At 36.7% G+C, this 26,905-nt stretch overlaps 1 protein-coding gene and 1 long non-coding RNA gene across 7 annotated transcripts in view; one reads left to right on the top strand and one right to left on the bottom strand.

Annotated features, from left to right (window-relative positions):
- The window catches only part of LOC133774852 (uncharacterized), a 294,451-nt gene that overhangs the window by 31,838 nt on the left and 235,708 nt on the right, over positions 1 to 26,905 (top strand). For all 3 annotated transcript variants that reach the window (XR_009868172.1, XR_009868173.1, XR_009868174.1), the window contains exon 2: positions 26,677 to 26,769. This is a non-coding gene — a long non-coding RNA (uncharacterized LOC133774852). The remainder of the gene's footprint in view (positions 1 to 26,676; positions 26,770 to 26,905) is intronic.
- Positions 1 to 26,905, bottom strand: part of GPR149 (G protein-coupled receptor 149) — a 75,312-nt gene that overhangs the window by 24,641 nt on the left and 23,766 nt on the right. The window contains exons 5-6 of one of the 4 annotated variants that reach the window (XM_062212752.1): positions 17,832 to 17,870; positions 2,720 to 3,752 (exon numbers count right to left, since the gene is read on the bottom strand). The exons of 2 other annotated variants lie outside the window; for them this stretch is intronic. In XM_062212752.1, the coding sequence (XP_062068736.1) occupies positions 3,564 to 3,752; positions 17,832 to 17,870 (228 nt within the window). In that variant the 3' untranslated portion in view covers positions 2,720 to 3,563. Of the gene's footprint in view, positions 1 to 2,719; positions 3,753 to 17,831; positions 17,871 to 26,905 lie in introns of those variants that run through there. One more of the 4 variants, XM_062212762.1, reaches the window with a different exon arrangement.

Raw genomic sequence — 26,905 nt, 5'->3', positions numbered from 1 at the left:
ATGGCAACAAAGTTCTTGTGGAAAGAAAGCACATGGTTTATTCAAGGACATAAAATGGAAAGAGTGACTGGAGCAGGGAGTTCAGGAGGAGGTTGAGGAGAGACGAAACCACATGGACCAATCACTTGGTCTGTGTTAAGGAAATTTAGTCCTATCCTGAAGTGGAAAGAAATCACTAAAGTAAGTGAAAATTACATTTTGTTTACAAATTCATTTTCAGCTGTGATGTGTAGAATAGACCGGAGTGACTCAAACATGGAGGCAGGAGGCCAAATAAGGAGTGTAATGAGAGAGGATGGTGGTTCAAATAGTGACAAAACACCTATGTGGGGTTTAGTTGTGGCTGTGGTGAGACCTGGACATATGAAGACAGAGTATATGGTTTGGTGACTTATTTGTTGTGAGTTGTGACAGAAAAAGAAGAGTCAAGGATGTTTGCTAAATATCTCGATGGGCAAGTGGATGAGTAGGTTTTATTATTTCGAAGAAGGAAAATAGAGAAGTAAATTTTGGGGGCGAGGTTGGTGGGATTATAAGATTGTGAGTTTGGTGTTGGAAAGCTGAAATTGAGGCACCCATGGGATGTATAACTGGGTAAACTCAGGAGGAAGTTTGGCTGTTGGAGAATGAGGCTCAGGAGGGATTTGTCTAGAATATAGATTTGAGTTTGTATGTGGGTATATATTAGAGATGAATTATCAGAGGAGGAAAATAGACTTATGAAGAATGGATAGAGATAGTTGAGACTAAAAAGGAGGCTGAGGAGTGGGCCAAAAAGATAGGAGAAGCATCAAGAATGTCTGATGTCACAGAAGCCGAGGAATGAGCAGAATAGGGTCAGACGCACTGAGATGTTGGTTAGGATGTCATTGATTCCTGAGGATGTAGGGAATACAAGATGAGGAACCACAATGGAATCAGTACAAAGATGAACATAGACACTTTGTTCCAAGTGACAAATACAGGGTAGTGACTGAGGAAACCCACACTGATTTTAAAGAAACCCATGAACCTTTGTTCCTGATTGCTGAACACTTTGATTAGATAGCCTGGGATTTATCTGACAGTTCCGGCTTTATAAAACCCTCTCTTGTAACGTGTCAATTTTTAAAGAAGCCCTTGAGGTTTCATCACTGATTGCCAAGTACTTGATCAAACAGCTTTGGATTTATCTGACAGTCCCATTTTTTATAAAATCCTCTATTTTAATATGTGTCAGAACTGGTAATCAGATTTCTTTTGTTCAAGGAAATATGGCCTTTTAAAAATGTTTTTGGAATAGTCATGATTCAGCTCATCTTATCTTCCACATTCTATACTGAAGACCTAAGAAGGAAATACATTGCATCCATGACTCTATCCTTTTCCACTTCCCTCGGGACACCTTGATTTAGGCAGCAACGTTTCAACTCTGCGTGAGTCTGATATGTGGGATTTTAGTTTAAAGATAACATACCACAAAGGGAGCGAATGATTATTAATTACTATAAGCCCCTAAAATGGAGCATGGCACATGGTAGAACTTTAAAAATGTTTATCCAAGGCCGGTGCCGCGGCTCACTAGGCTAATCCTCCGCCTTGCGGCGCCAGCACACCAGGTTCTAGTCCAGGTCGGGCCCCGATCCTGTCCAGGTTGCCCCTCTTCCAGGCCAGCTCTCTGCTGTGGCCAGGGAGTGCAGTGGAGGATGGCCCAAGTGCTTGGGCCCTGCACCCCATGGGAGACCAGGAGAAGCACCTGGCTCCTGCCATCGGATCGGCGCAGTGCGCAGGCCGCAGCGCGCCAACCGCGGCGGCCATTGGAGGGTGAACCAATGGCAAAAGGAAGACCTTTCTCTCTGTCTCTCTCTCACTGTCCACTCTGCCTGTTAAAAAAAAAAATGTTTATCCAAGTAATTAATAAAAGGAAAATGGAAAAATCAATTTTCATCTTTATGTCTAATAAAAAGAGTAGAAAAAAATCAGAAAAGTAACAGTCTCAGAAAATATCTTTCAGGTTCTTAGAGTTGTTTGCCTACTTTAAAAAATTTGTGAGCTTGATAAGATATCAGGCACACATTTAAAGTGGCTCATACAAATCTTAATATTCTTAAGAATTCTAAAAGGGAGATGGTTAAGGGGTGAGGATTCTAGTCCCTTACAAAACCCAGAGGATAGAAAATGTTCCAGACTCTCAGTTGTGATTAAACCACACAAAGTAAACATTTTTAATAGCCAAGAAGAGCAACACTGACATGTTGAATTTATATGAATTAGTGTACCCAAACCCAAAGGGCATATTTTAGTAAAGAAATCGCTCATGGCAAATCTTAAGAAGAAAGGGAAGACCAATACACAGTTTACTGCCAACCTGTGATGCTATCATTAGAGACAGACTGTGGTCCTCAGAGGAGCTCTTGGACTAGGCTTAGTGAATTTGGCATTTACAACAACTCCCTCTGCCCACCCATCCCTTCTAGCAGAGTCCTACTGCAGGGGCACTTAACAGCTTTGTTTTCTCTGCCTAGCTTTCCAGACTATATGATGCAGAATAGTTTAAGAAAAGATAAATATTTGGAACTAGCTGTATTGCAGCTTTTGTTGGGAGTTTGTTTCTGAAAATTCAAATATCATATGCTACTTAGGAAATATTCAATGTGAAATTTTAATTCACATGTTCTCCCAGGAGCTATTTTTTTAATATTGCTTTCTTCCTTTTTTTTCCCTAGTAAGGCACCCCACTTTGTTAACAGGCAGTTTTATTTGGGTTAAATAGGAAACATGACTTCAAAAAATTTAACAAATAATTTGAAGGTATTTTTTCCTCAATACCAAAACATTTCATTTTGTAAATACTGTATTTTTTCAAATAATGTTCACCTTTTAACAACAGGTTTTTCTACCAATTGAACTTTATTCAATACCATCATCAGAGCTTATCACAAGGCATCTTTGTCGGTATTAATCTGTAAAAATTCATGCCCAAAGTACCTTTAGGTTATTTTGTCAACTTAAAACTAGAATGTTATTTTTATCAGAGAACTAGATGTGCCAGAATATTATCTTTAATTATTCTGAACAGATCAAATTACTGAAAGTTATCATGAATTAAATTGTATTTCCTCATAATTCCTATTTCTTAGTGACAGTTTTAATAAAAATCATAAAATGTAAATTATACAGAAGTTGAATATGCATTCATGTCTCTGACTTTTAAAAGTATGTAATTAATTTTATGTCAACTTGACTAGATTAAAGAATGCCCAGATAGTTGCTACAACATTAGTTGTGATTAATCTATGCGGGTGTTTTAGGAGAGATTAGCATTTGAATCAGTAGACTGAATAAAGAATATTACCTACACCAGTGGGAATGATCTAATCCATTGCAAGACTCAATATATTTCCTTCTTTAGTTGGAACATCCATCTTTCGCTTCAATAAGACAGATTTATTCTTGCTTCTTGAATGCTTGAATGCCAGCTGCAACTGGACACGCGAGCCCTCAGTTGCCACGCCTTTGTACTCAGACCTGGGACTTCACAGCAATGGCTTTCCTAGTTTTCAGGCCATTGGACTCAGTTTGAATCACTCCACCAGTTTTCCAGGTTCTCCACCTTGCAGACTGAACATGATAGGACTTCTCTTCTTCCATCCCATGTAAGCCAAATGTTGTAGTAAATCTCTCTCTTCTCTCTCTCTCTCTTCATCATCATCATCATCATCATCATCATCATCATCATCATCATTGTCATCTGTCCTGTTTCTCTGGAAATCCTAATTAAAAATGTATACAATTTTCTGTTTTTATCATTTATTCATAATCATTCAGCCTTTACTTGCTGAAAGAAGCATCTCTCACACTATCCCATACTATCCATCTCATTGTAAAGAAGTTACACTGTCAGGCCTTCAATTTTCTAAGAGATTCATTTTTCTCTGCTGAGTATCAATAATCAAATTTTTAAAAAAATGCATCTAACAGTACTTGTGTACTTTCATAAGTTAATTTTCTTATTCAAATTGGTCCTTCTTAAATATGTCAGGATAAAGCAATTTGCATAAAGAGATGAATTACTGAGATTGAATTCAAAGTCCTACCAGGAAGTCAAGTAAACAGTGTATGTATATGTATTCACATTGTATGTATGTGTACTTATAACTTTTCACAATTGATATCAACTGTTATTTTGGAGGAATAGATAAAGTCATAAAATGTGTTTACTTAGTATTTGTCTTAGGGAAACTGGAGGAACAGAGCAATGTATATTTGACAGAGCATTCCTGCTTTGGAGAGCTTTATCTAAATATACATAAAGCCACAAAACTACTGTAATATAAATGGAAAGTAAAATGCAAAACATTTCCTCTCTTGCTCTATTCCTGAGAGGCAGCGTAGCTCAGTGACTGAGAGGTCTGGCACAGTAGTCACATCTTGGCTCTACCATTTTAGAGATGGGCATCTTGAGTGATTTCTCTCCTCAGTTTCTTTGTATTGTTTAGAGATTTAAATTGCATAGGGATTTCAAAAATGTAATTTCAATATTATACTTCATAGAATAATTTTGAGAATGAAATGAAATAGAGTATGTACATAAAACAGACATGCAGAAAAGTGTATGCTTCAAAAACTGTTAGCTGTTAATGTTAGCATTGGTAGCGAATCAAAAAATATCTGAGAGTATAATAATGAAACACATAGGATAGAGGCTATGAAATTATATCAGGTATTTATAAAGTAAAAATATCTGAACTGGTAGTAGACATAATTTTAGTATTGGAAGGAAACATGTTACATCATTGCTTAGTGAACATTTTATAGTCTCACTGTTGAACAAGAATGAAGTACTAAAAGCAAAAAAAGATTTTAGATAAAAGATGTTTTTAAATTCATAAAGCATGTCTATATATAAGTCAAAATTGAGCAGTGAACTCTGGGCTAGATCTTGATCTGCTATGCAATTATTTATTATTTTTACAAACAGCTTTACTGTGATATACTTTACATACTGCCAACCTCACCTAAATGTATAATTCGGTGATATTTAGTAAATTTATAATTGTGAAAGTATTACCACATTAGAGTTTTAGAACATTTCCATCATTCCCCTCAAAAAGTCTTCATTCCCATTTACAATTAATTCCTATTCCAACTCCCAGTCCCTAACAATTCCTGATCTGCTTTCTGTCAATTAAAACTGTCAGTCAACTTTATGGAAAAAAATGGAATCACAATATGTACTTTTTTGGGTCTGGCTTCTTTGGTTTTGCATATTGATTTTGAAGTTTTTTTATGTGATAGCATGAATACATAGTTCTTTCCTTTTTATTGCTGATTAGAAACACATTGTATGGATATGCAGCTTTTTGTAATCCATTCTCTACTTGATAAACATTTAGGTTATAAACAGTTTGGGACTATTCCAAACAGTGCAACTATAAACATTTATGTACATATGTTGTATGGACATGTTTTCAATGGAACTGTTGGGTTGTGCGATGTTTTTATTTAATTTTTAGGAAATTACTAAACTGTTTTTGTAAAATTTTGTTTTCCTAATATTTTATACAACAGTTTGACAAAAATGTATAATTTAAATTCCCACAAGCCATATATAAGTGTACAATTTTATTACAGCTTCCCCAACACTTACTGTCTATGTTTTTGGCAGTAGTCATTTTAGCAGGTAGTGATATCCCACTGTGGGTTTAATTTACATTTCCCTATGATGTGGAGGATCTTTCCTACAATTATTATCCATTCTTTTATCTTTGGTGAGGTTCTGCTCCAATATTTTGTTCATTTTAGGAACAGGCAAAATTGGATTGTTTGTCTTCTTACTGTTTGTCTAGTTCTTTCTATATTCTGGATATAAATCCTCTTTCAGGTACATGATTTGCAAATGTTTTTTCACAGTATTTAGCATATATATATACATATATACATGTATATCTAAAGATATATATTTATATATATATATAAACTTTCTTAATGGTTTCTTTTGGAGCATAAAAGTTATTAACTTTCACAAATTAAAGGAATTTATTTATTTTGAAGTTCAATTTTGTTAATATATTCTTTTTTTCAATTTTTTTTAAATTTAATGAATGTATTTTTACATAGATACAACTTTAGGAATACAGTGCTTCTTTCCCTCACGTCCCCCACCCTGCTCCCTTCCCACCTCCCATTTCCTCTACCATCTCCTTCTTCATTATGGATCATTTTTAGTATGACTTTATATATAGAGGACCATCTCTATGCTAATCATAGACTTCAACAATTTGCCCCACGCCCACACACAATATATAGAGTACAGTTTGGGGAGAGAATTTGCAGTCGATTCTCATATTACAATTCAATAGGGACAGAGGTCCTACCTGGGGAGCAAGTGCACATTGACTACTGTTTTTCCTTTAACAATTAACACTCTTTTTTATGACATCAGTGATCACCTGAGGCTCTTGTCGTGAGCTGCCAGGGCTGTGGAGGCCTTTTGTGACCATAGACTCTGTCGGTATTTGGACACAGCCATAAGCAAAGAGGATGTTCTCCTCTCCCTTCAGAGAAGAGTGTCTCCTTCTTTGATGACCCTTCCTTTTTTCACAGAGGATCTCTGTGTAGGGCTGTTTTTTTTTTTTTTTTTTTTTTCCCATAGATTCTTGTCTTTCCATGCCTGAGATGCTCTTGCAGGCCTTTCAGCCCGACCAGGAAGGCTTATGGGTTGATTCTGAGGTCAGAGTGTTAATTACTGTGGTCATTCTAGGAGTCTACTGTGCAGACTGCTTCCCATGTTGGTCCCTCCTTTCTTTTTTAATTCTATTATTTTTACTGGGTATTTGATGTTATTTATGTCGTCCCTTTTAAACTTAGACCGGTCTATCTGTTGCCTTTAACACTGAAGCTGATCATTGTAATATTGAAGATGGTGTTTATACCACTGGTTCTTACGGGTTTGGAGCCCCATGATTAGTTCTTAGGCTGTACCCTTAGAGGTGAATGTATATGCTTGTATGCATAACTATGCTTTTTTTTTTTTTTTACAGTTTTAGACTACCTCCTCCATCTCTTATTCCTTCCCTTTTTTTTGTTTTTAGCTGGTATCTTTTTCCAATTGCTTTAAAATACATATAATTAACTCTGTGTTACATAGAGAGTTCAACCTACAGTGTGAGGTAGATGAGAGAAAGAAAACAGAGGAAAAAGAAAAAAAAAAAACCGACAAAACCAAACCAAACCAAAGGGATATACACAGTAAAAAGTAATCATAGTTAACTGTCTCTCGACAATCAGGTCAAGGGTTCTTGAGGACATTAGTTTTGAAGGTGACTATTTCGCTTCTATAGCTTTCATTTTAGCTGCGCTGTTAGTTCTCCTGAATCAGGGAGAACATATGGTGTTTGTGTTAATATATTCTTTATGGGCTGTACTTTTGATGTCATATCTAAGAACTTTTTTGCCTAATGTAGGTCCCAAAGATTTTTTCATATGTTTTCTTTTACAAATTTTGCATTTTAGTCCTTGTATTTAGATCTTTTAATTTTTGCTTATAGTGTGAGTTAAGGGTCCAAGGGCTTTTCCTCCCCTCATAGTGATATCCAGTTGTCTCAGTATGACTTGTTGAAAAGCCTATCCTTTATCCATTGATTTGTTTCTTTTTCACAAGCTTATTGTTTAAAAATATAAGAATTTGTTTGTGAACTCTCAACTTTATTCCATTTATCTACAATACAGTCTTGAACTGTATTGGTTATTGTGCCTTTATACTAAGTCTTGAAATTAAGCAGTATAAATTCTATAGCTCTGGTCTTACTTTTGTGTTGTCTTCATTTTCTTTAAAATAATTTATATATGTATTTTAAAGACAGAGAGACGAGAGACACAGAGAGATCTCCAATGCTGGTTCATTCTCCAAATGGCAGCAATAGCTGGGCCTGGGTGAAGCCAGGAGCCTGGAACTCTATCTGGGTTTCCTGCATGGGTGCAGGAGCCCAAGGACTTGGGCCATCCTCTGCTGCATTCCCAGGTACCTTGGCAGGGAGCCAGATTGAGAGAGCAGCAGCCAGGACACAAATTGGCACCTATGTGGGACACTTGTGTTGCAGGCGGTGGCTTAACCTGCCTTAATTTTTAACAACAGCTGTCTCAGGAACAATTCCCATTTTATTGCTGGATCTTCTTGAAGCATTCTCTGATTGTCCTTGTACCTTTGACTAAAATATAGAGAATTTTTCATGAAAGATAAACTAATATAAATATTTGTACTGATGGGAATCATGTGGGCTCATATCTGACTGAGGAAAATACTCCTCTTCATGTGTTTCTACAAATTGGATCTTCTTATTTTGTAAAAAGCCTTTTAATGCTTCTCCCCATCAATTATCTGTTATATTCAACTTTGGAGATGAACATGTTTCAAATTTAATACTCTGAACTAATAATTAACACAAATTAATGGTTTCAAGGTCAACTTGTTGTGCTTAAATAAATTAAATCCAGACTGCCAATATCTGCTTCTATAAAAGCATTTAAGAGTTTTTCACTTGGAGATTTTTTGTTTTTCTATTGGAGGGAGGTCTGTTTGTTTATTTTTTTAAAAGCCTATTAGCTTAACCATCTGCTTAGGCCAAATATCCAAGTAAATCTCAAGCAAATTCAAGCTCAGCATCTTCAGAGATAAGCCAATGCCAGGATAGAATTTTAAAGGCTGGAACAACAATGTCAGTGACCAGGTTCTAGGGGCAGGAAGAGCAAAAGGAAAATTCTTATAGCCATTTTGTGTTTTGAATTTCCCAAATACTATGCTATAACTAGTGTGTCCAAATTTTTATATTCATCAGAATTTCTTGGAGAAATTTTTATTTTTTTATTTTTTTTTTTAAGAGCCATTGAGAGCTCTGTGGGCAAGCTCTCCCAAGACCAACATTTCTTTTTTTTTTGACAGGCAGAGTGGACAGTGAGAGAGAGACAGAGAGAAAGGTCTTCCTTTTGCCGTTGGTTCACCCTCCAATGGCCGCCGCGGTTGGCGTACTGCGGCTGGCGCACTGCGCCGATCCGATGGCCAGGAGCCAGGTGCTTCTCCTGGTCTCCCATGGGGTGCAGGGCCCAAGCACTTGGGCCATCCTCCACTGCACTCCCTGGCCACAGCAGAGAGCTGGCCTGGAAGAGGGGCAACCTGGACAGGATCGGGGCCCGACCGGGACTAGAACCTGGTGTGCTGGCGCTGCAAGGCGGAGGATTAGCCTAGTGAGCCGCGGCGCCGGCTCTTGGAAAAATTTTTAAAAACACACATACCAGGTTTCTACACCCAGAATTTGTTATTTAATTAGCCTACATGGGTACTGATAATTATTATTTAATTCTAATAGGCAGCCAATTTTAAGTGCCACTGTTGTAAGTAAAATCTGAACAAGGCAGTCAAATGTGACATCATGACTGTTCCAAGAGAGATTTTTTTTTCCAGGTTAAAATACATTGAAAACAGCATGCATCCCTTGGAAGAAAGTCTTTGCATAATATTATGGTGAATTCACTAGACTCTCACACCTGTGACTATTTACATGCGCTAGTCTGTCCCACTGACATTGCTTCAATCTAATAAAGATAATTAAAAAAAATTGATGCATCCTGTTGCTCAATACATACTTGTTCTTCGGATAGCTATACATTTTAAATGTTGATGATCAGCAATTGATAGTTCACTTTGATCTGAGAAATGGAACTTTTTTAGCTAGTGTATTTCTTGAGTGCAAACAAAATAAGGTTTTACTATTGTACTTGTTGTATTTATAAATTAATTTTCTTCCAATATTTGGAGTTTCTTTTTTCTTATAACTAATATTTTATTTTATTTTGAAAGATTTATTTTTATGTATTTGAAAGAGTTACACAGAGAGAGAAGGAGAGGCAGAGAGAGAGAGAGAGAGAGGTCTTCCACCCACTGGTTCACTCCTGAATTGGCCTCAGTGGCTGGAGCTGGGCCAATCCAAAGCCAGGAGCCAGGAGCTTCTTCCCAGTCTCCCACATGGGTACAGGGGCCTAAGGACTTGGACCATTCTCTATTGCTTTTCCAGGCCATAGCAGAGAGCTGGATTGGAAGTGGAGCAGCCAGGACTTGAACTGGCACCCATATGGGATGCCAGCAGTGCAGGCCGCAGCTTTACCTGCTATGCCACAGTGCCAGTCCCACTAATAATTATTTTAAAATGATTCATATGATAATGGAAACATCAAATTGCTTTAAGGTATCTGATATAACATTATTATTTTTGGTGGTGGAGGTGAATATTAGCAAGTTAACAGTCACTAGGATGTAACAATTTAAGCTTACCTAGGTCTGATTGAAGAAATAAAATAATGATTTGAAGTCCATTTAGGAAAGAACAGTGAAATAATATTGTTCAATCATAATACCCAAAACTGAATTTGGCAACATATTTTTTTAAAGATGTGGTTACTTCCTAGTGCAAATTGCTTAGGAATTTATATTTTTCTAAATGAGGGTGTAGGGGAAAATATTCTCAATCAAAATGAATCAAAAGAGGCTAAGATTATCTACTTTCTTGCCCAGATACTTTTATCCAAATGATAAGATTTTTTCCAATAAAGGTTATTTTGCTAAAAGCCAGAAAATATTTTTAAATATGAGGAATTAATATGATTCCCTAGGAGTTTTCAAGTCTCTTTTAACTTTGGCATTATATCAGTTTAGGAGGCACTTAAAAATTGGGATTTGAAAGTAAAATGGCTGTGTTGGAGTTTGAGATCTTTCAGTGAGGTTGCAAAGGGCAGAGAAAAGAGAATTTGTCAGGTCTCAGCACTAACTGGCTCAGTTTGTGTAGCACAGGATAGCTAGGCATGCTGCTTCTGTCATGTAGGTAAGACCCATCTACTTAATGGTGTTGGCATTCTTCTGTGAACACTAGGAGCCACATGTAGCAGAACAGAGCTGGTGCTAGGTGTGTAAGAAGCCTGGCTATCCCTCTTAATTGCCTTGTATTCACTTCAATCTTTGCAAATACAAAAATTCATAAATCTCATGTGCATTATGTAAAATGGTAGAATATTTGCTTATAATCTATGTGATACTCCTACATACTTACAAATTATCTCTAGGGGCGGCCTTGTGGAAAAGCAGGTTAAGCCACCGCTTGGGATTTCCGCATCCCATATCAGAGTGCCTGGGATTGAGTCTGGCCTCTGCTTTTCATCCAATTTTCTGTTAATGCACATCCTGGGGGACAGCAAAATATGACTCAAGTACCTGAGTTCCTGCCACCCAGGTGAGAGACCCAGGTGGAGTTCATGGTTTCTGGCTTAGCCTAGCCTAGCCCTGGTGTTAGGGGTGGGGTAGCAGGGGGAGAGGAGCAGGGGGTTTTGGGTTTCAGCAAGATATAAATAAGGAGCCTCAAGCCTAATGCATCCATTCTTCCAGGCTTATTATAGCATCATTTTCCTGCAGACTAGCCTCTTAAATGGGGCACATACACTATGTCATGAGTTGCCCTAGCTACTCTTTAACTAGAGCCATTCTCTACTCATCTATCTGAACCAGCAGATTGATCTGTCTCTCTGCTCTGCTTTTAAGATAAAAATTAATAAATAAACTTAGAAAAAGTGATATCAGTTTCTTTAAAAATCATCTATAGATTGCTTATGATATTCAACTCAATGTAAATGCTATGCAAATAGTTACATCATATAGGCAATAGTGACAAGGAGCAAAAGTCTGCACATATTCAGTACAGATGTACTATTTTTCTCAAGTATTTTCATTTGGCAATTGGTTGAATGTGTAGATGAGGGATTTATAAATACAAAGGGCCAGCTATACTCAGAAATTCAGGAAGGCTGACCAAAAGTGTGGGTACACAGACAAAGCATGCAGTTAACTCCGGATTATGTTGCCAAAAATTAGTTTGCAAAAGATCAATTCATTAAAAGGTTGATTTATCAGAAGACCCTTTGATGATCAAATTTACCACTTACCAGAATCTCATATTGAATAAATATATTAATATATTTTACTCAAGTTATATATTTAAATGATCTTCAGTTTATCAAATGTTGAAGGTCAAATAGGTCATTTGGTTTTCATATAAGTATGTTCTTGAAGAGAACCTCTTGAAGAGGTTCATAAGAATATTAGTATTTAATATGTTAAAGAATATTTTCTTGATATTTAAGCAAAATATATCATTGAATATATTCTCATTAGGAATAGATCAAATTCATTTATTATAACCAAAAAGAATGGCCTTTAAATTGCTGGTATGTTGGTAAATTTATTAAATCCAATTAACTAGACATTTAAAAACTAGTTCCTGCAGGGAATTGATATGGCTTCTAGGTAGGCTAGAATCAGGGGAGCAGGATTAAAGCTGGGATCGAAAATGAGTAGAGAATGGCTCTAGTTTAAAGAGTAGTTAGGGCAACTCATGACATAGTATATGTGCCCCATTTAAGAGGCTAGTCTGCAGGAAAATGATGCTATAATAAGCCTGGAAGAATGGATGCACTGGGCTTGAGGCTCCTTATTTATATCTTGCTGAAACCCAAATTGCTCTGAAAATAGTGAAGCTGGATTGTAGAACATTAAATGAGTTGACCCAGCCTGGAAGAGAAATTCTACTGAGCAGACCACATTTAAAGCTGTAGATGGGGCCAGTGCTGTGGCGTAGCAGGAAAAGCCACTGCCTGCAGCGCTGGCATCCCATATGGATGCTGGTTCATGTCCCAGCTGCTCTACTTCTGATCCAGCTCTCTCCTATGGCCTGGGAAAGCAGTAGAAGATGGCCCAAGTCCTTGGTCCCCTGCACCCATGTGGGAGACCTGGAAGAAGCTCCTGGCTTCAGATTGGCCCAGCTCTGGCCATTGCAGCCATTTGGAGAGTGAACCAGTAGATGGAAGACCTCGCTCTCTCTCTCTCTCCCTGCATCTGCCTTTCTGTAACTCTGCCTTTCAAATAAATAAACAAATACATCTTTAACAAAAAATAAATAAAGCTGTAGACACTAGTATCTACTTCTTAGAAGTCTTGGGCAATCCCAGGGTAGGAGACAACTCAGGCAGGATTTGACCTGGTCCAGGCAACCTGCTTCTTTCTATACAGAATTTTTTCTCCCAGGAAAGAAGTAATGTTTAGTCAGCTTTTCATCGCTTTAATTAAAATAGCAGAGAAGCTACTTAGGAAGAAGAAGGTTTATATTGACTCCAAGTTTTAGAGGTTCACAGTCCAAGACTGGTCAGCCTCATTCTGCTGGAGTCTGAGGATGGTGGTGGGCAGTGGATCACATGTGGAAGGAAGCAAGATCACATGGTGAGGCAGGATGCAAAGACAGACAGGGAACATACTCATCCATGTAGTTTATACTTAAAAACCATTATGACTAGCTCATGTGACTTCACCCCAGAAACCTAATCCATTACAATCACTCCCAGAGGCCCCACCTTCAGGCACTACAGTGGTCTCAACCCTCCACTCTGTCAGCAGCATCAATCCTTGATTTTGGGACTGAAATGTCTGCGTGAGCCAGGGAGACCAATCTATTCAAACCATAGCAGGCAGTACTTTTAATTCTGGTATTGTGTGAGTTCCTCAAACATGAATGTGGAGCACAAAATGGGCACACTGAAGTAGTATATAAATGTGATGAATTTGGTATAGTTATTTGTGTACCTTGAAAATTCTTCTCAAGTCATTTGTGATCTATCTTACGACAAAGTTTTGTTTTATGCTTTGTACAGAAAACTTCCTAGTACCCAGAGCCCCGCAGTTCACAGATATATGCTTGAGAAATGTAAATATGATAGTCATTTTTTGATATTTAAAGAGGTACTGTGGTTTGAATGTTGCTGTCTCCCCCAAATCCATGCATTGAAATCTTAACCTCCAAAATGATGGTCTAGTAGGTGTGGCTTTTTTGTGAGGGCTCTGACTCCATGAATGGGATTAGAGTCCCTACAAAACAAACCCAAACAAACTTGTTTGCTCTTCCCACCATGTCAGGGCACAACAAGATGGCTATCCATGAGCCCCAAAGCAGACTCTAATGAAACACTGACTCTGCCAGTGCCTTGATCGTGTATTTCTCAGCCTTCAGAACTGCAAGAAGCACATTTTTATTATTTAAGGTATTTTGTTATACCAGCCCTGAAACAGGAGGAAAGAACACTATATATAAGATACTGGATTAAAACAGCCCTTTGTACTCAGATTGCTCAAAATTCAGAGGAGGTTTAGAAAACTGTGACGATAAAAAATTAGTTGTCATGGAAGACAAAGTTGAATTTTTTTATATAATGGGTAGAGACAACCCTATACTATGGAAAGAAGAGCCTTTTGAAGAGGAATTTGGGGACTGTGAAATGTAGGAAAGAAGTATAGACCATATCATTTTAGGGTGGAGAAGATTTGAGGTCATCTAGTTTCAAGATTCCTATTTTTCTTACATCCCTTATTTTTAAAATGTAAAAACAAGGCAAAGAGCCTGCTCCATGTCACACAGTTAATCAATTTCAGGGCCAAATTCTGCCCAGCAATAGTAAAGCCACCCAAGGTGTTTATATGCCTTAGTGTATAATTACTCTGTGTCATGATAGAGCAAATGTGATTTTAATTCATCATCAGGGTGACCACTTATTTTGGCTCCAGAATAACTCTTGAATAGTTATTAGTGCTTCTCAGAAGGGCATAATGTATGAGTCATTGCTATTTCTTCTATATACTCCTGGAAATTATGGACTTCCCTCAAATGGATATGTAAATAAACTATCAAATTTGCATCATTTTTTGTGAGTATAGTTGTGTGTATGGCTGTGCTTGAGAAGTGCTATTTCTTAAAGGTATGAGTGTGATTCTTAAAGGATATAAGGAGGTTATGGATTGTATGTGGGTCTTTTTGTTTGTTTGTTTCTGGGGATTTAGTGTTAACTAGACATGTAATTTGCTGAAAAAAAGCTTGTTGTATTCCAATAATGATGAACTTGGATATTCTTGTACCTGGTTTTCCTCCCCGATCCTGCGGACCCCCTGGAGCTAAAAAATAAAGGGTATGCTTTCACTTTTAGTACTGGTTGTAGGCATGAAGAAGCTTAAAAGAAAAAAGGAACTCAAAAGAGAAACTATTATTACAGGTTCAAATTCTTTACAAAATTTCAATCATTGCCCTTCTTTGTGAATTATTGCCTATTCTCAGAAAGCTTGAAGGGAGTGAATAGGGCCAAAAAAGAATTGAAAGTGAATCCTAGAATCTGACACACTGGGTGGAATCTTGACTAGGCTGCTGATAGTTGTGTACTTTTTGGGGGACTCCTTTGTTGGTTTACCATTAAGCCTCCACATGGATTTAACTTGTAGGAGTTGATTAAGGGACAGGCATTAATCCAAAGATATCCAATGTAGTAACTCTCACAAATTTCTGTAACTCTCTGGCTTTTCAGGTGCAGATATGGGGAATGACAAATGGTTCATAACAAATACTAGTTGAAGGACTATATGAATAAATACATATTTAATGAACAACAAACACCTAACAATTGAGACACTTCATGTTGTTTTACTTTTCCACCTCAATACCCTGTATGGTATTTTTATCACTCGTTTTAAATGAGGGAATTGAGTGTCCAGAAAGATGAAATAACTACTCATGGATCAGAACTAGAAAATGCCAGCTAAGAAGCACCTGGATATGGTTCTAAACATCCACAATCACAACTTACATACATAACTGCCAAGAGCTAGACTTGGTTTCTGAAGACCCAGGAATACCTGTTTACCTTTCTTGGCAACAATATAGGCTCAACCTGATAAGTTACCACTAGAGATTCAGATCTAATTTCAAGGTTATTCTCTGTTGCGGGAAGTTAAGGGCATCATCTCATTGTGTGACTCTGTGATCCTAAGGGCTGCCTGTACAGATATTTTAAGAAAATAGATCAGAGTTCCAGAGTCATCTCTTTACTGTCTAGGAGATCCTTCGTACTGTAAAACAATTCCCTAAGGCAATATGCAACATATTTTTAGGAGAGACCAACTCCCACTCTTTGATTCCACTAGGACCTCCCCTAGAGATACTATGCATTCTGTATGAACACATTATTCCTATAAAAGATGATACAGAAGAAAACACAGGATTAGCATGAGTCAGTAAGCCTAAATTATTTCCCTAGTTTAATCAACTACTGTCTCTGGGTGTCTTATTAAACTTCAAAACACTGTACCTTTTCCTACCTCACAGGAATGGTGGCAAACAAATAAGACACATCTAGAGAACCAGAGTTTCCTATTAGAGACTACATTATTTTATTTTATTTTATTTTTTTTTTTGACAGGCAGAGTGGACAGTGAGAGAGAGAGACAGAGAGAAAGGTCTTCCTTTGCCGTTGGTTCACCCTCCAATGGCCGCCGCGGTAGCACGCTGCGGCCGGCGCACCGCGCTGTTCCGATGGCAGGAGCCAGGTGCTTCTCCTGGTCTCCCATGGGGTGCAGGACCCAAGGACTTGGGCCATCCTCCACTGCACTCCCTAGCCACAGCAGAGAGCTGGCCTGGAAGAGGGGCAACCGGGACAGGACCGGTGCCCCGACCGGGACTAGAACCCGGTGTGCCAGCGCCGCAAGGCGGAGGATTAGCCTGTTGAGACTACATTATTATCATTACTTCAAGTGGACTTTACACTCTTCAATGTGCTGAGAAGTCTACACTGAGAAGAAAAAAAAAACTAAAAATGTTTTCAATACATGTGCTATAAATCTGTGTTTTATATTTTAATTTTTAAAAATATTTTAAAATTTATTTAATTTTTAAATTTGAAAAATATTTTAAGTTTTATATTTAATTAAATGGTTTATGAATATATATAAAAAGGACCAAAATATAAGGAAGAGCTGAGAGGTGATTGTCACAGAAGTTATTGTCACAGAAGTATGAGTAGTGCTTGCCTTTAGAAAGAGGGACAGCAGTAGGAGGGTCCACTCACCAGAATGATATAACAATTATATGTACCTAACAATGATATAACAATTATATGCCCCTCATATTAGGGCACCTGAACGTTTAAAGGAAATATTAACAGTGGAAGTAGGTGAGAACAGCAATATATTAACAGTGGGGAGCTTCAGTATCCCATTTTCAGTAATGGATAAAACATTCAGATAAAAAGTCAGTAACAAAACAGAACCTGAACTACATTATATACCCAGTGGGCCTAGCAGCATATGGAACATGTTTCGGAATAGATCATATGTTAGGTCATATGACAAGTTTTAACTAATTCAGGAAGACTGAAATAATACTAAGTATGTTTTCTAATCACAGTGGAATAAAACTAGACATTAAGACAAGAAGGAGAACCAGAGAAATCAGAAAATGTGACAATATACTGTTAAGCAACAAATAGGTTAAAGGAGATATCAAGAGGGAAATTAGGAATTATCTCAGACAAAAGAAAATAAAAAAAGCAAAACACTCAAATTGAAAGGTTGCACAAAAGCAGTACTAACAGTTGAAGTTTATATCAACCAATGCTTATAATAAAAACAAAAAAACCCCTCAGTTTAACAACCTAGCTTTATAGCTCAAGTAACTAGAAAAAGAATAAATTAAGCCCAAAGACGGCTGAGGGAAAGAAATAATATTAGAGCAGAAGTAAATGAATGGAAAATAAAAAACAAACAAAACTGATAGTTGGACTTTTGAAAGGATAAATAAAAGAGAGAAGTGATTAGCTAGATCAACTAAGAAAAACGAGATAAGAGGAAATATAAAGGGTCAGAAGAAACTACTAAGAGCAATTATAGGCTAATAAATTATATGACAGATTAGAAATGGATAAATTTCTAGAAACATATAACTTACCAAGATAGACTCATGAGGAACTAGAAGTTCTGAACAGACCTAAAACCAGTGGTAAGATTGAATAAATTATCAAAAAACTCCCAATAAAAAAAATGTAAGGCAAAATGACTTCAATAGCAAATTCTACCAATCTTTCAGAGAAGTCTTCAATAGCAAATTCTACCAATCATTCAAAGAAGAATTAATGTCAATTCTTCTCAATGTCAATTCTTCTCAATCTCTTCTAAGGAATTGAAGGGAATTAGATACTTCCAAACTGATTTTATAAGGCCAGCATTACCCTAATACTCAATCCAGACAAAAGTAATATCTATGATAAATATATGAGTGATCTTCTAAAAGTACATGGAAAGTGCATATTGTGAAAATTTATGAATTGATTTAATTTTTTTGCACCAGAACAAACTTACCTTTTATTTCTATTTTTCCGTGAATGTTTTGAAGTACCCCTGGGGTTGTAAAAATCTTCAGCAAAACTACCAAACCAAATTCATCAATGTACTAAAAGGGTCATAACATCACCATCAACAGTGAGTGGATGCAAACATGGTTCAACATGTGAAAATCAATTAATGCACTATACCACATTATTATAATTATGTACAATAAAAAGATAAAAATAACATGATCAACTAAACAATGCAGGAAAAGTATTTGTTAGAATATCAACACTCTTTAATGTTAAAAACCTTCACCAAAGTAGAAAAGGAAAATAACTCAACATAAAAGAGACAATACACAGAGTCCATACCTAACATTATATTCAAAAATAAAGAACTTTTAAAAGCTTTCCTTTAAGATCAGAAAGAAAGCAAGAGTGCCCACTTTCACCACTTCTATTCAACATAGTTCTAGAGCTTCTGATCAGAGTAATGAGGCAAGAAAAGGAAAGACATCGGGTCAGAAATAAAGAAGTAAAATAATTGTCCCTGTTTGCAGATAACATGATTTTATAGGTAAAAAAAAAAAAAAAAAACTCTGAAGACTACCAAAAACCTGTTAGAATGAAAAAATGATTTTAGTCATATAGCATGATACAAACCAAGCATACAATCGACTGTCTTTCTGTACACTAAAAATGAACTACCCGAAAAGAAAATTAGAATAGTCCCATTTACATTGGCATTAAAAAGAACAACATGCTTAGGAAAAATAACTAATGAGATGAAAGACTTATATGCACAATTAAATAATATACAAAAAAATAGAAAGATATCTGTGTTCATGGGTTGGAAACCTTTCTATTATTAAAATATCCATATTACCTAAAGAACTATACAGATATAATGCAATCTATTAAAATCCCAATGACTTTTTTTTTTTTTTTGGACAGGCAGAGTTAGACAGTGAGAGAGAGACAGAGAGAAAGGTCTTCCTTTTTCTGTTGGTTCACCCCCCAAGTGGCAGGTAAGGCCAGCGTGTTGCCAGGAGCCAGTTGCTTCTTCCTGGTCTCCCATGCAGATGCAGGGCCCAAGGATCTGGGCCATCCTCCACTGCACTCCCGGGCCACAGTAGAGACCTGGACTGGAAGAGGAGCAACCAGGACAGAATCCGGTGCCCCGACCGGGACTAGAACCTGGGGTGCCGGCACCGCAGGTGGAGGATTAGTCTATTGAGCCATGGTGCTGGCCCCAAAGACATATTTTTACAAAATTAGAAAAAGATGTTCTAAAATTCATATGGGATCACACAGAAATTTGACAGCCAAAACAATCTTGAAAATCAAAACTGGAAGCATCATACTTCCTGATTCCAATACATATTAAAAATCTATAGTAAATTAAACTGTCTAGCATTGACATAAAGACAGATATAGAAACTAGTGGAACGTAACAGAGAACCCAGAAATAAAGCTACATACAAACAACTAATCTTTGAGAAGGGCACCAACAAAATATAATAAAAAATTTACTGAAGAAGAAATTTGCTTTATGGATTTAGTAAGTTGTATAGATTTCACCTACCTCTGGTATTTTTCTTGTTTATTTTTTTAAAGCATATTTATTCATGCATCACTTTTTTTTGCCTGCACCATATTTATTTATTTTTTCATTTTTAAGTGATTTTATTTTATTTATTTTTTAAACTTTTATTTAATGAATATAAATTTCCAAAGTACAGCTTATGGATTACAATCGCTTTTCCCTCCCATAACTTCCCTCCCACCCACACCCCTCCCATCTCCCGCTCCCTCTCCCATCCCATTCTTCATCAAGATTCGTTTTCAATTATCTTTATATACAGAACATCAATTTAGTATATATTAAGTAAAGATTTTAACAGTTTGCACCCATACAGAAGCACAAAGTGAAAAATACTGTTTGAGTACTAGTTAAGCATTAAATCACAATGTACAGCATATTAAGGACAGAGATCCTACATGAGGAGTAAGTGCACAGTGACTTCTGTTGTTGTTTTAACAAATTGACACTCTTGTTTATGGCGTCAGTAATCACCCAAGGCTCTTTTCATGAGTTGCCAAGGCTATGGAAGCCTTTTGAGTTTGCCAACTCTGATCTTATTTAGACAAGGTTGTAGTCAAAGTGGAAGTTCTCTCCTCCCTTCAGAGAAAGGTACCTCCTTCTTTGATGGCCCGTTCTTTCTGCTGAGATCTCACTTGCAGAGATCTTTCATTTAGGTTTTTTTTTGCCAGAGTATCTTGGCTTTCCATGTCTTAAATACTCTCATGGGCTCTTCAGCCAGATCTGAATGCCTTAAGGGCTGACTCTGAGGCCAGAATGCTGTTTAGGACATCCGCCATTCTATGAGTCTGCTGTGTATCCCGCTTCCAATGTTGGATCGTTCTCTCCCTTCTTTTTATTCTATCAGTTAGTATTTTCAGGCACTAGTCTTGTTTATGTGATCCTTTTGACTCTTAGTCCTGTCATTATGATCAATTGTGAACAGAAATTGATCACTTGGACTAGTGAGCATGCATCACTGTTGAATGTGTTTCATTTCCAAAATTTTAAAATCAAGGCAAATAAGCTGTTTCAGAACCACTTAAGGCTCATAGAAAACCCAATGTCAATGAATATTGTAAAACCTAAAGTCCATCAGGCTAAAGGAAGTTATTTCACTGGTAATTGGCCTCCATTTTGGAATTTATACTCATTATACTATGAATAATCCTCTCTTATGTAACTCACTTAATGAAAAAAAAAGAAGAGCATATACGGTGAGCTGATAGGTCAGAGCTTATTAAATAAGACATGAAGAAAAACAGTCATCTCAGAACTTAGTAAGAAAATACATACAGTCCACTCTTTTAATAAAATCAAACACCAAAGAGGAACCGAAAGAAACTTTAAGAATTCATTCTAGAACATTCTCAACCACCAGATATGATATAGTCAGTTTGGAGAAAGTTTAAATATACTTTTCTTATAATTCTATAGAAAAGGTAATTATAGACTCTCCATTATTTTCAAATCTAATCAAAAAGTTTCTTATAACAGCTTTCTAATAGCCTTTTATACCCAGCCAAAAATAGATAATTTAGAATGATTATTTCTATTCATATTTGAAGTGAAGTCTTTGTGGTCTCCCAGTGTAAACAACTGAGGACAGGAAATTCTGAGTTCAATTTTAAAAGAAATAAAGTAATGACACCACTGTAATGTTATTGGGAAATGAAGTAAGATGAATAATTAGTAAAATTGAAATTTGGCTGAAATGACAAGTTCAAGAGCCCAGCTATTTCCATATGTGGTCTTGGATTGTAAATAACTAAAAATGGCCATGATTCATCCCATTAACACAGGTACTGACTCAGAGAAAACAGCATCATTTGTTCAGGGATACTTACAATTATTGCCACTGGATTGACCTGACATTTGAAGAAAGACTGGCTCAAGTCAACTGTGATAAATTTTCAAAATTTTCTCAGATTAAAGTATGAAATGATGTCTCATCCCATTCATAGAGGGGAATGTGACTTTAATCAAAATTTCTCCCACAAATATTTGAAAGCTGTCAATCATCACTTTGTGTAATAAGTATCACCTTTTTCTTTAAACTAGTTTTGGAACCCTCCTTTTGAATCATTCCAGATCCTATTCTAAACCTAGAGTTCTCTGTTCTCTTGTAAGTTAAGTCCCTGAGTGTTCCAGAGTTGATTGCAGTTTTCCTCTCTCAGAGGCCGATGGTCCATTTACTCAGTTAAGATTGGTAGAAATTTGAAGGTGTGGCCTGATGAATCTCTGCGGCACCATTATTAGAAAGTCCAAGCATCTAAAGCCAAGTGATGCTATGACTGGTACTGAAACAGTATTTTTATACTTTGCGTTTCTGTGTGGGCACAGACTGATGAGGTCTTTGCCAATTATATACTGAAGTGATCTTCTGTATATAAAGAGAATTGGAAATGAAAAAAAAAAACAACCTGGTGTTAAAATGGAAATGGCATAGAAAATTAATTAATTTGAAAAAAAAATTATGTAGGATCTCTGTCTTTAATGTGCTGTACATTGCTATTTAATGCTATAATTAGTAATCCAATGGTAGTTTTTTCACTTGATGTTGCTATATGGGCAAAATGTTGAAATCTTTACCTAATATATACTAAACTGATCTTCTGTATACAAAGAGAATTGAAAATGAATCTTTACATGAATGGAAGGGGAAAGGGAGCGGGAAAGGGGAGGGTTGCGGGCGGGAGGGAAGCTATGGGAGGGGGGAAGCCATTGTAACCCATAAGCTATACTTTGGAAATTTATATTCATTAAATAAAAGTTTAATAAAAAAAAGAAATTCAGAAAAAAAAAGAAAGTCCATGATATGATACTTGATACCCTGAGTTTTCCTTACCAGAAAGCAGAAAAGCAACTCTATTGCTAACACCTAAGTTACAGCCACACTTCCTCTTGAATTACACAACTGCTTTCACTGACATTCACTCATTAATTCAACAGCATAGGAGTCCCTATGATATGACATAAATACATATCTAAAGGTTTTCCTGCTTCATATTTCATATAATTATAATCATATTCATGTATAATGGTTGTTTTTCTATCACAGTATTAAATCCTCATAGCAGTCCTGTGACCTTACTGAAGACCAGAGAGGCTATGTCATTTGCCTTATTTATATCTTATGTGATACACAAAAATTGTGTCAATGGGCAAATTAAGGAAGTGTCTTAGTAGCCCCTTCAATATTCCTCATTTGATCTCTCAAAGCCTTTTCAATAAATGCACTCTCCAATGGAAACCACTGAGTTTCCTATATAAACCACTTGAAAACATGTCCTCTAGGTATTCTTCTACAACATTGTCATTCTGACACTCTTTCTATATGGCAGTTCTGGAGCTTCCTCTTCTCACACAGTGCTTTGAATTGGGTGAAAACATTTTTGAGTGATTTATGCCTCTTCCTTATTGTAGTGCATCAGAAGTTGTAAAACCACCTTCCTAAGGTTATGAAATTAAGTTATATGCAGTTGATAGGCGTTTTATCAGTAAACTTGAAATACTTGATGGAAATCTGAAGTCAGTAGATTTTGAAAATGTATCTTGGGCTGACACTGTGGCACAGGAGTTAAAGCCCCAGCCTGTAGCACTGGCATCGTGTGTGGGCGGCCGGTTCAAGTGCTGGCTGCTCCTTTCCGATCCAGGTCTCTGCTATGGCCTGGGAAAGCAGTAGAAAATGGCTCAATCCCTTGAGCCCCTGCATCCATGTGGGAGACCCGGAGGAGGCTCCTGGGTCCTGGCTTCAGATCAGCTCAGCTCTGGCCGTTGTAGTCATTTGGGGAGTGGACCAGTGGAATGGAGGACTCTCTGTCTCTACCACTCTCTGTAACCCTGTCTTCAAATAAATAAAATAATTCTTTTTAAAAAAAGTAAAAGAATATGTATCTTGGATGTCTTCTTCTTTCCTTTATTATATATTGTAGAAATGAAGGAATTGTACAAAGGTTTTATTTTGACATCTTTTCATGGATATATTCTCACTAAACCCTGCTTATCTTTTTTTTAAAATTTACTTGACAAGTAGAGTTATAGACAGTGAAAGAGAGAGACAGAGAGAAAGATCTTCCTTCCATTGGTTCACCCCACAAATGGCCGCTACAGCCAGTGCTGCGCCGATCCGAAGCCAGGAGCCAGGTGTTTCTTCCTGGTCTCCGATGCAGGTGCAGGGGCCCAAGCACTTGGGCCATCCTCCAATGCCCTCCAGGCCACAGCAGAGAGCTGGACTGGAAGAGGAGCAACTGGGACTAGAACCTGGCGCCCATATGGGATGCCGGTGCCGCAGGTGGAGGATTAACCAAGTGAGCCATGGTGCCAGCCCCCTACTTATCTTTTAGATTCAATGAAATGTCTTATACTATGTGAATCTTTCCCCTAGTTTCCTGTTAGACATTCTTACTATATCCTTTACTTGCTAACACTTATGTACTTAACTTTTCTCTTTTACTTTATGAATTAGCCCCACGAGGACAGAGATGTTGTATGTTTTGTTAACACCAGTACCAAGTATAGTACCTATCACTTAGTGTGCATTCAGTGAGTAGTTGATCAAATAAAGGATGAATAAAATAATAGTGTCAAACATGGTATTTGACATGCATTATGTTATCTAAACTCCATTACACCAATTATATTATTTCCACATATCCTACGTGAGGATATTAGAGTCAGAGAGGTGAGTATGACTGAAGTCATGGCTGCTTCTTTCCTAAGCCCATGGTCCACATTACAATATCCTCTGAGAGAATAGTCTCTATTGATGTGAAAATACATCATAATCTGTGATTAAACAAAGAATATTGAATGCCACTTAGTCTAGAGTAATGTTCCAAAATCAATGGCTGTTGTAAGATACATACTGGAATTCACACTAAAATACTATAAATGATAAACGGATTTCAGTCTTGATGTTACCACTTATAGTTGTATGATTCATGGCAGAAGACAGCTGATTTTAGTGTAATTGAAGGGATCAAAATGTAAAAAAGCACTGCTCTTTTCTAAATTTCTGAATTTTTTTCCTTTTAATACCTATAATTGCTGAAAATTGTAGTTATAGTAAATTGGTAATAATTCTTAGTAACTACTATTAATTTTCTGGTTGTTTCAACACTTTTTTGGTTTTTTAAGATAGTGACACTGAATTTAAATTTATAAATCATAATTTATGATACAGAAGAGATAGCTTTTCAAATTATATATTCACAAAGGTGGACAGAATCCATGTTTACCCAGAGGCAAGGCAGTGTTTTCTAATGATTCTGCTTGAAGGAATATTCAACTACAAAGCAGATTGTTTGGCATATTTTTGCATTGCCTTGCTGACAATTTCTACTCACAGAGAGTACAGGAGGCATGAAAGAATAGTTTCTCAGAATATAATTCTGAACAACAAGGAGAAAATGACTGGTAAATTTGGAAAGAGTTGGACACCCGAGGAGGAAAATGACTATTCCCAGAATATGTGATATCTGAAAGGGAAATGTTTTGGATAGTAGGCAAGGTACCTTTAAACTTTCAGAAGGCATTTTTTGGTAGTGGTTGGGGATAGAAAAACAAGTGTTAAGTGTCAAGATGGCAATTATGGATGTAGAATTTTAAAAAGAACCCTGTTAAGGGAAAGAAAGGGTTTACCTTAAAAATTCAGTGCAGATCAAGTCAGGCTTACAGGGGACCTGTGAAACAAATTATTCATTACTGAAGATGGGAAGATTTGTGATCAGAAGGAAAAATGAAGAAAATGGACTGTGGTTTATAAAAACCACAGAAAAACACTTTAGAAACATGTTCAGATCAAATGTTCAAAGAAAGGGAGAGGCCCACTCCTTGCAGCCAGTGCCATCAAATCAACAAATGGCTCAGAAAAAGCTGATACCCTCATCTTCTAACTGATTTCTATGAACTTTCTAAAAAAAATAAAACACCAAGAAAATATTGGTAAGAGCAAAAGAAGTCCAATGTAAAACAAGAAATATTGAGAACCTTGCTGTTGCAAAAGAGTGTAAGATTTCTCTCTCAAAAGAATCACATTCAAAGCTACTGTGAAGTTAACTGTATACACATGATGTTGATGACCTTTAAGTAAATGGGAAATTGAACAATGGAAATGTTCAAATATTTTTAATTTTTTAAATGGGAGGAAGTGAATTCAACAAATTACATAAATGCTGTTTATATTATATCAATTCCTGGAAATTTTCTAAAATGATGAAAGGACAGTTTCACAGGAAAAATAAGCTGTAAGGCCAGGGCATAGAATGAACTTGCTAAGATCGTCTTAGTAGATGGATTCCTTTCTTCCTTGCTGAACTTCTCATCTCATCCTCTATGGTCTGAAAAAGCATTGTCTATGTTATATTCACTGTTTCCTCTCTGAGGTAGAGCTAGTTGCTTAAAAGTCAGCTTCCCAAACTTGCTTATAATCAACTTAAGAGTAGAGAGCTTACATCTTTATATCTGTAAAAATGTTTATCAAATAAAGTAATTAATAGTAAATAAATACATCAGAAAATGCTTATAATATTTCCCTAAAATATCCCATAATACCCTAATGATATCCTCATGAACAAAAGGGAGGAAAATATATTGATTTTAAAGGCAATTGAAGATGTTAAGCATTGGAACCACAGTCCATAAAGCATTTTCAAATAAATGCAAGTGAATGAGATTTGTTTTCAGTAGTATGCATCAAGCCTGACTTTGGTCCTGCCTGTGCCACGTTAAAAAAAATATTGGGGGAAGGGAAGATAGCTCATACCCACTGGTTCACTCCTAAAGTTCCCACAACAGTTGAAGCCAGGGGTCAGGAACACAATCCAGGTGTCCCATGTCAGTGACAGAACACAATTACTTGAACTATCACCATTTTCTCCTAGGGTCTGCCTTGAAAGGAAGCTGGAGTCAGGAGCCAGAACTGAGAATGGAACTCGGGTACTCCACTGTGGGACAAGGGCATCTTAACTGCTGAGGTAAGTACCTCCTCCATGTCACATTTTAAACCAACAATTTGCACAAAAATATGAAGGATAATTTATTAAATTCATGGGTGACACAAATTTGGGAATTATATTGTAGAAATCATGCCTTAGCATCAGCATGTGGAAA

Source organism: Lepus europaeus, chromosome 2 (assembly GCF_033115175.1).
Source record: "Lepus europaeus isolate LE1 chromosome 2, mLepTim1.pri, whole genome shotgun sequence".
NCBI classification, from domain to species: Eukaryota; Metazoa; Chordata; class Mammalia; order Lagomorpha; family Leporidae; genus Lepus; species Lepus europaeus.
Note: the sequence above shows the minus strand (reverse complement) of the source record. Positions and strands in the feature narration are given on the sequence as shown.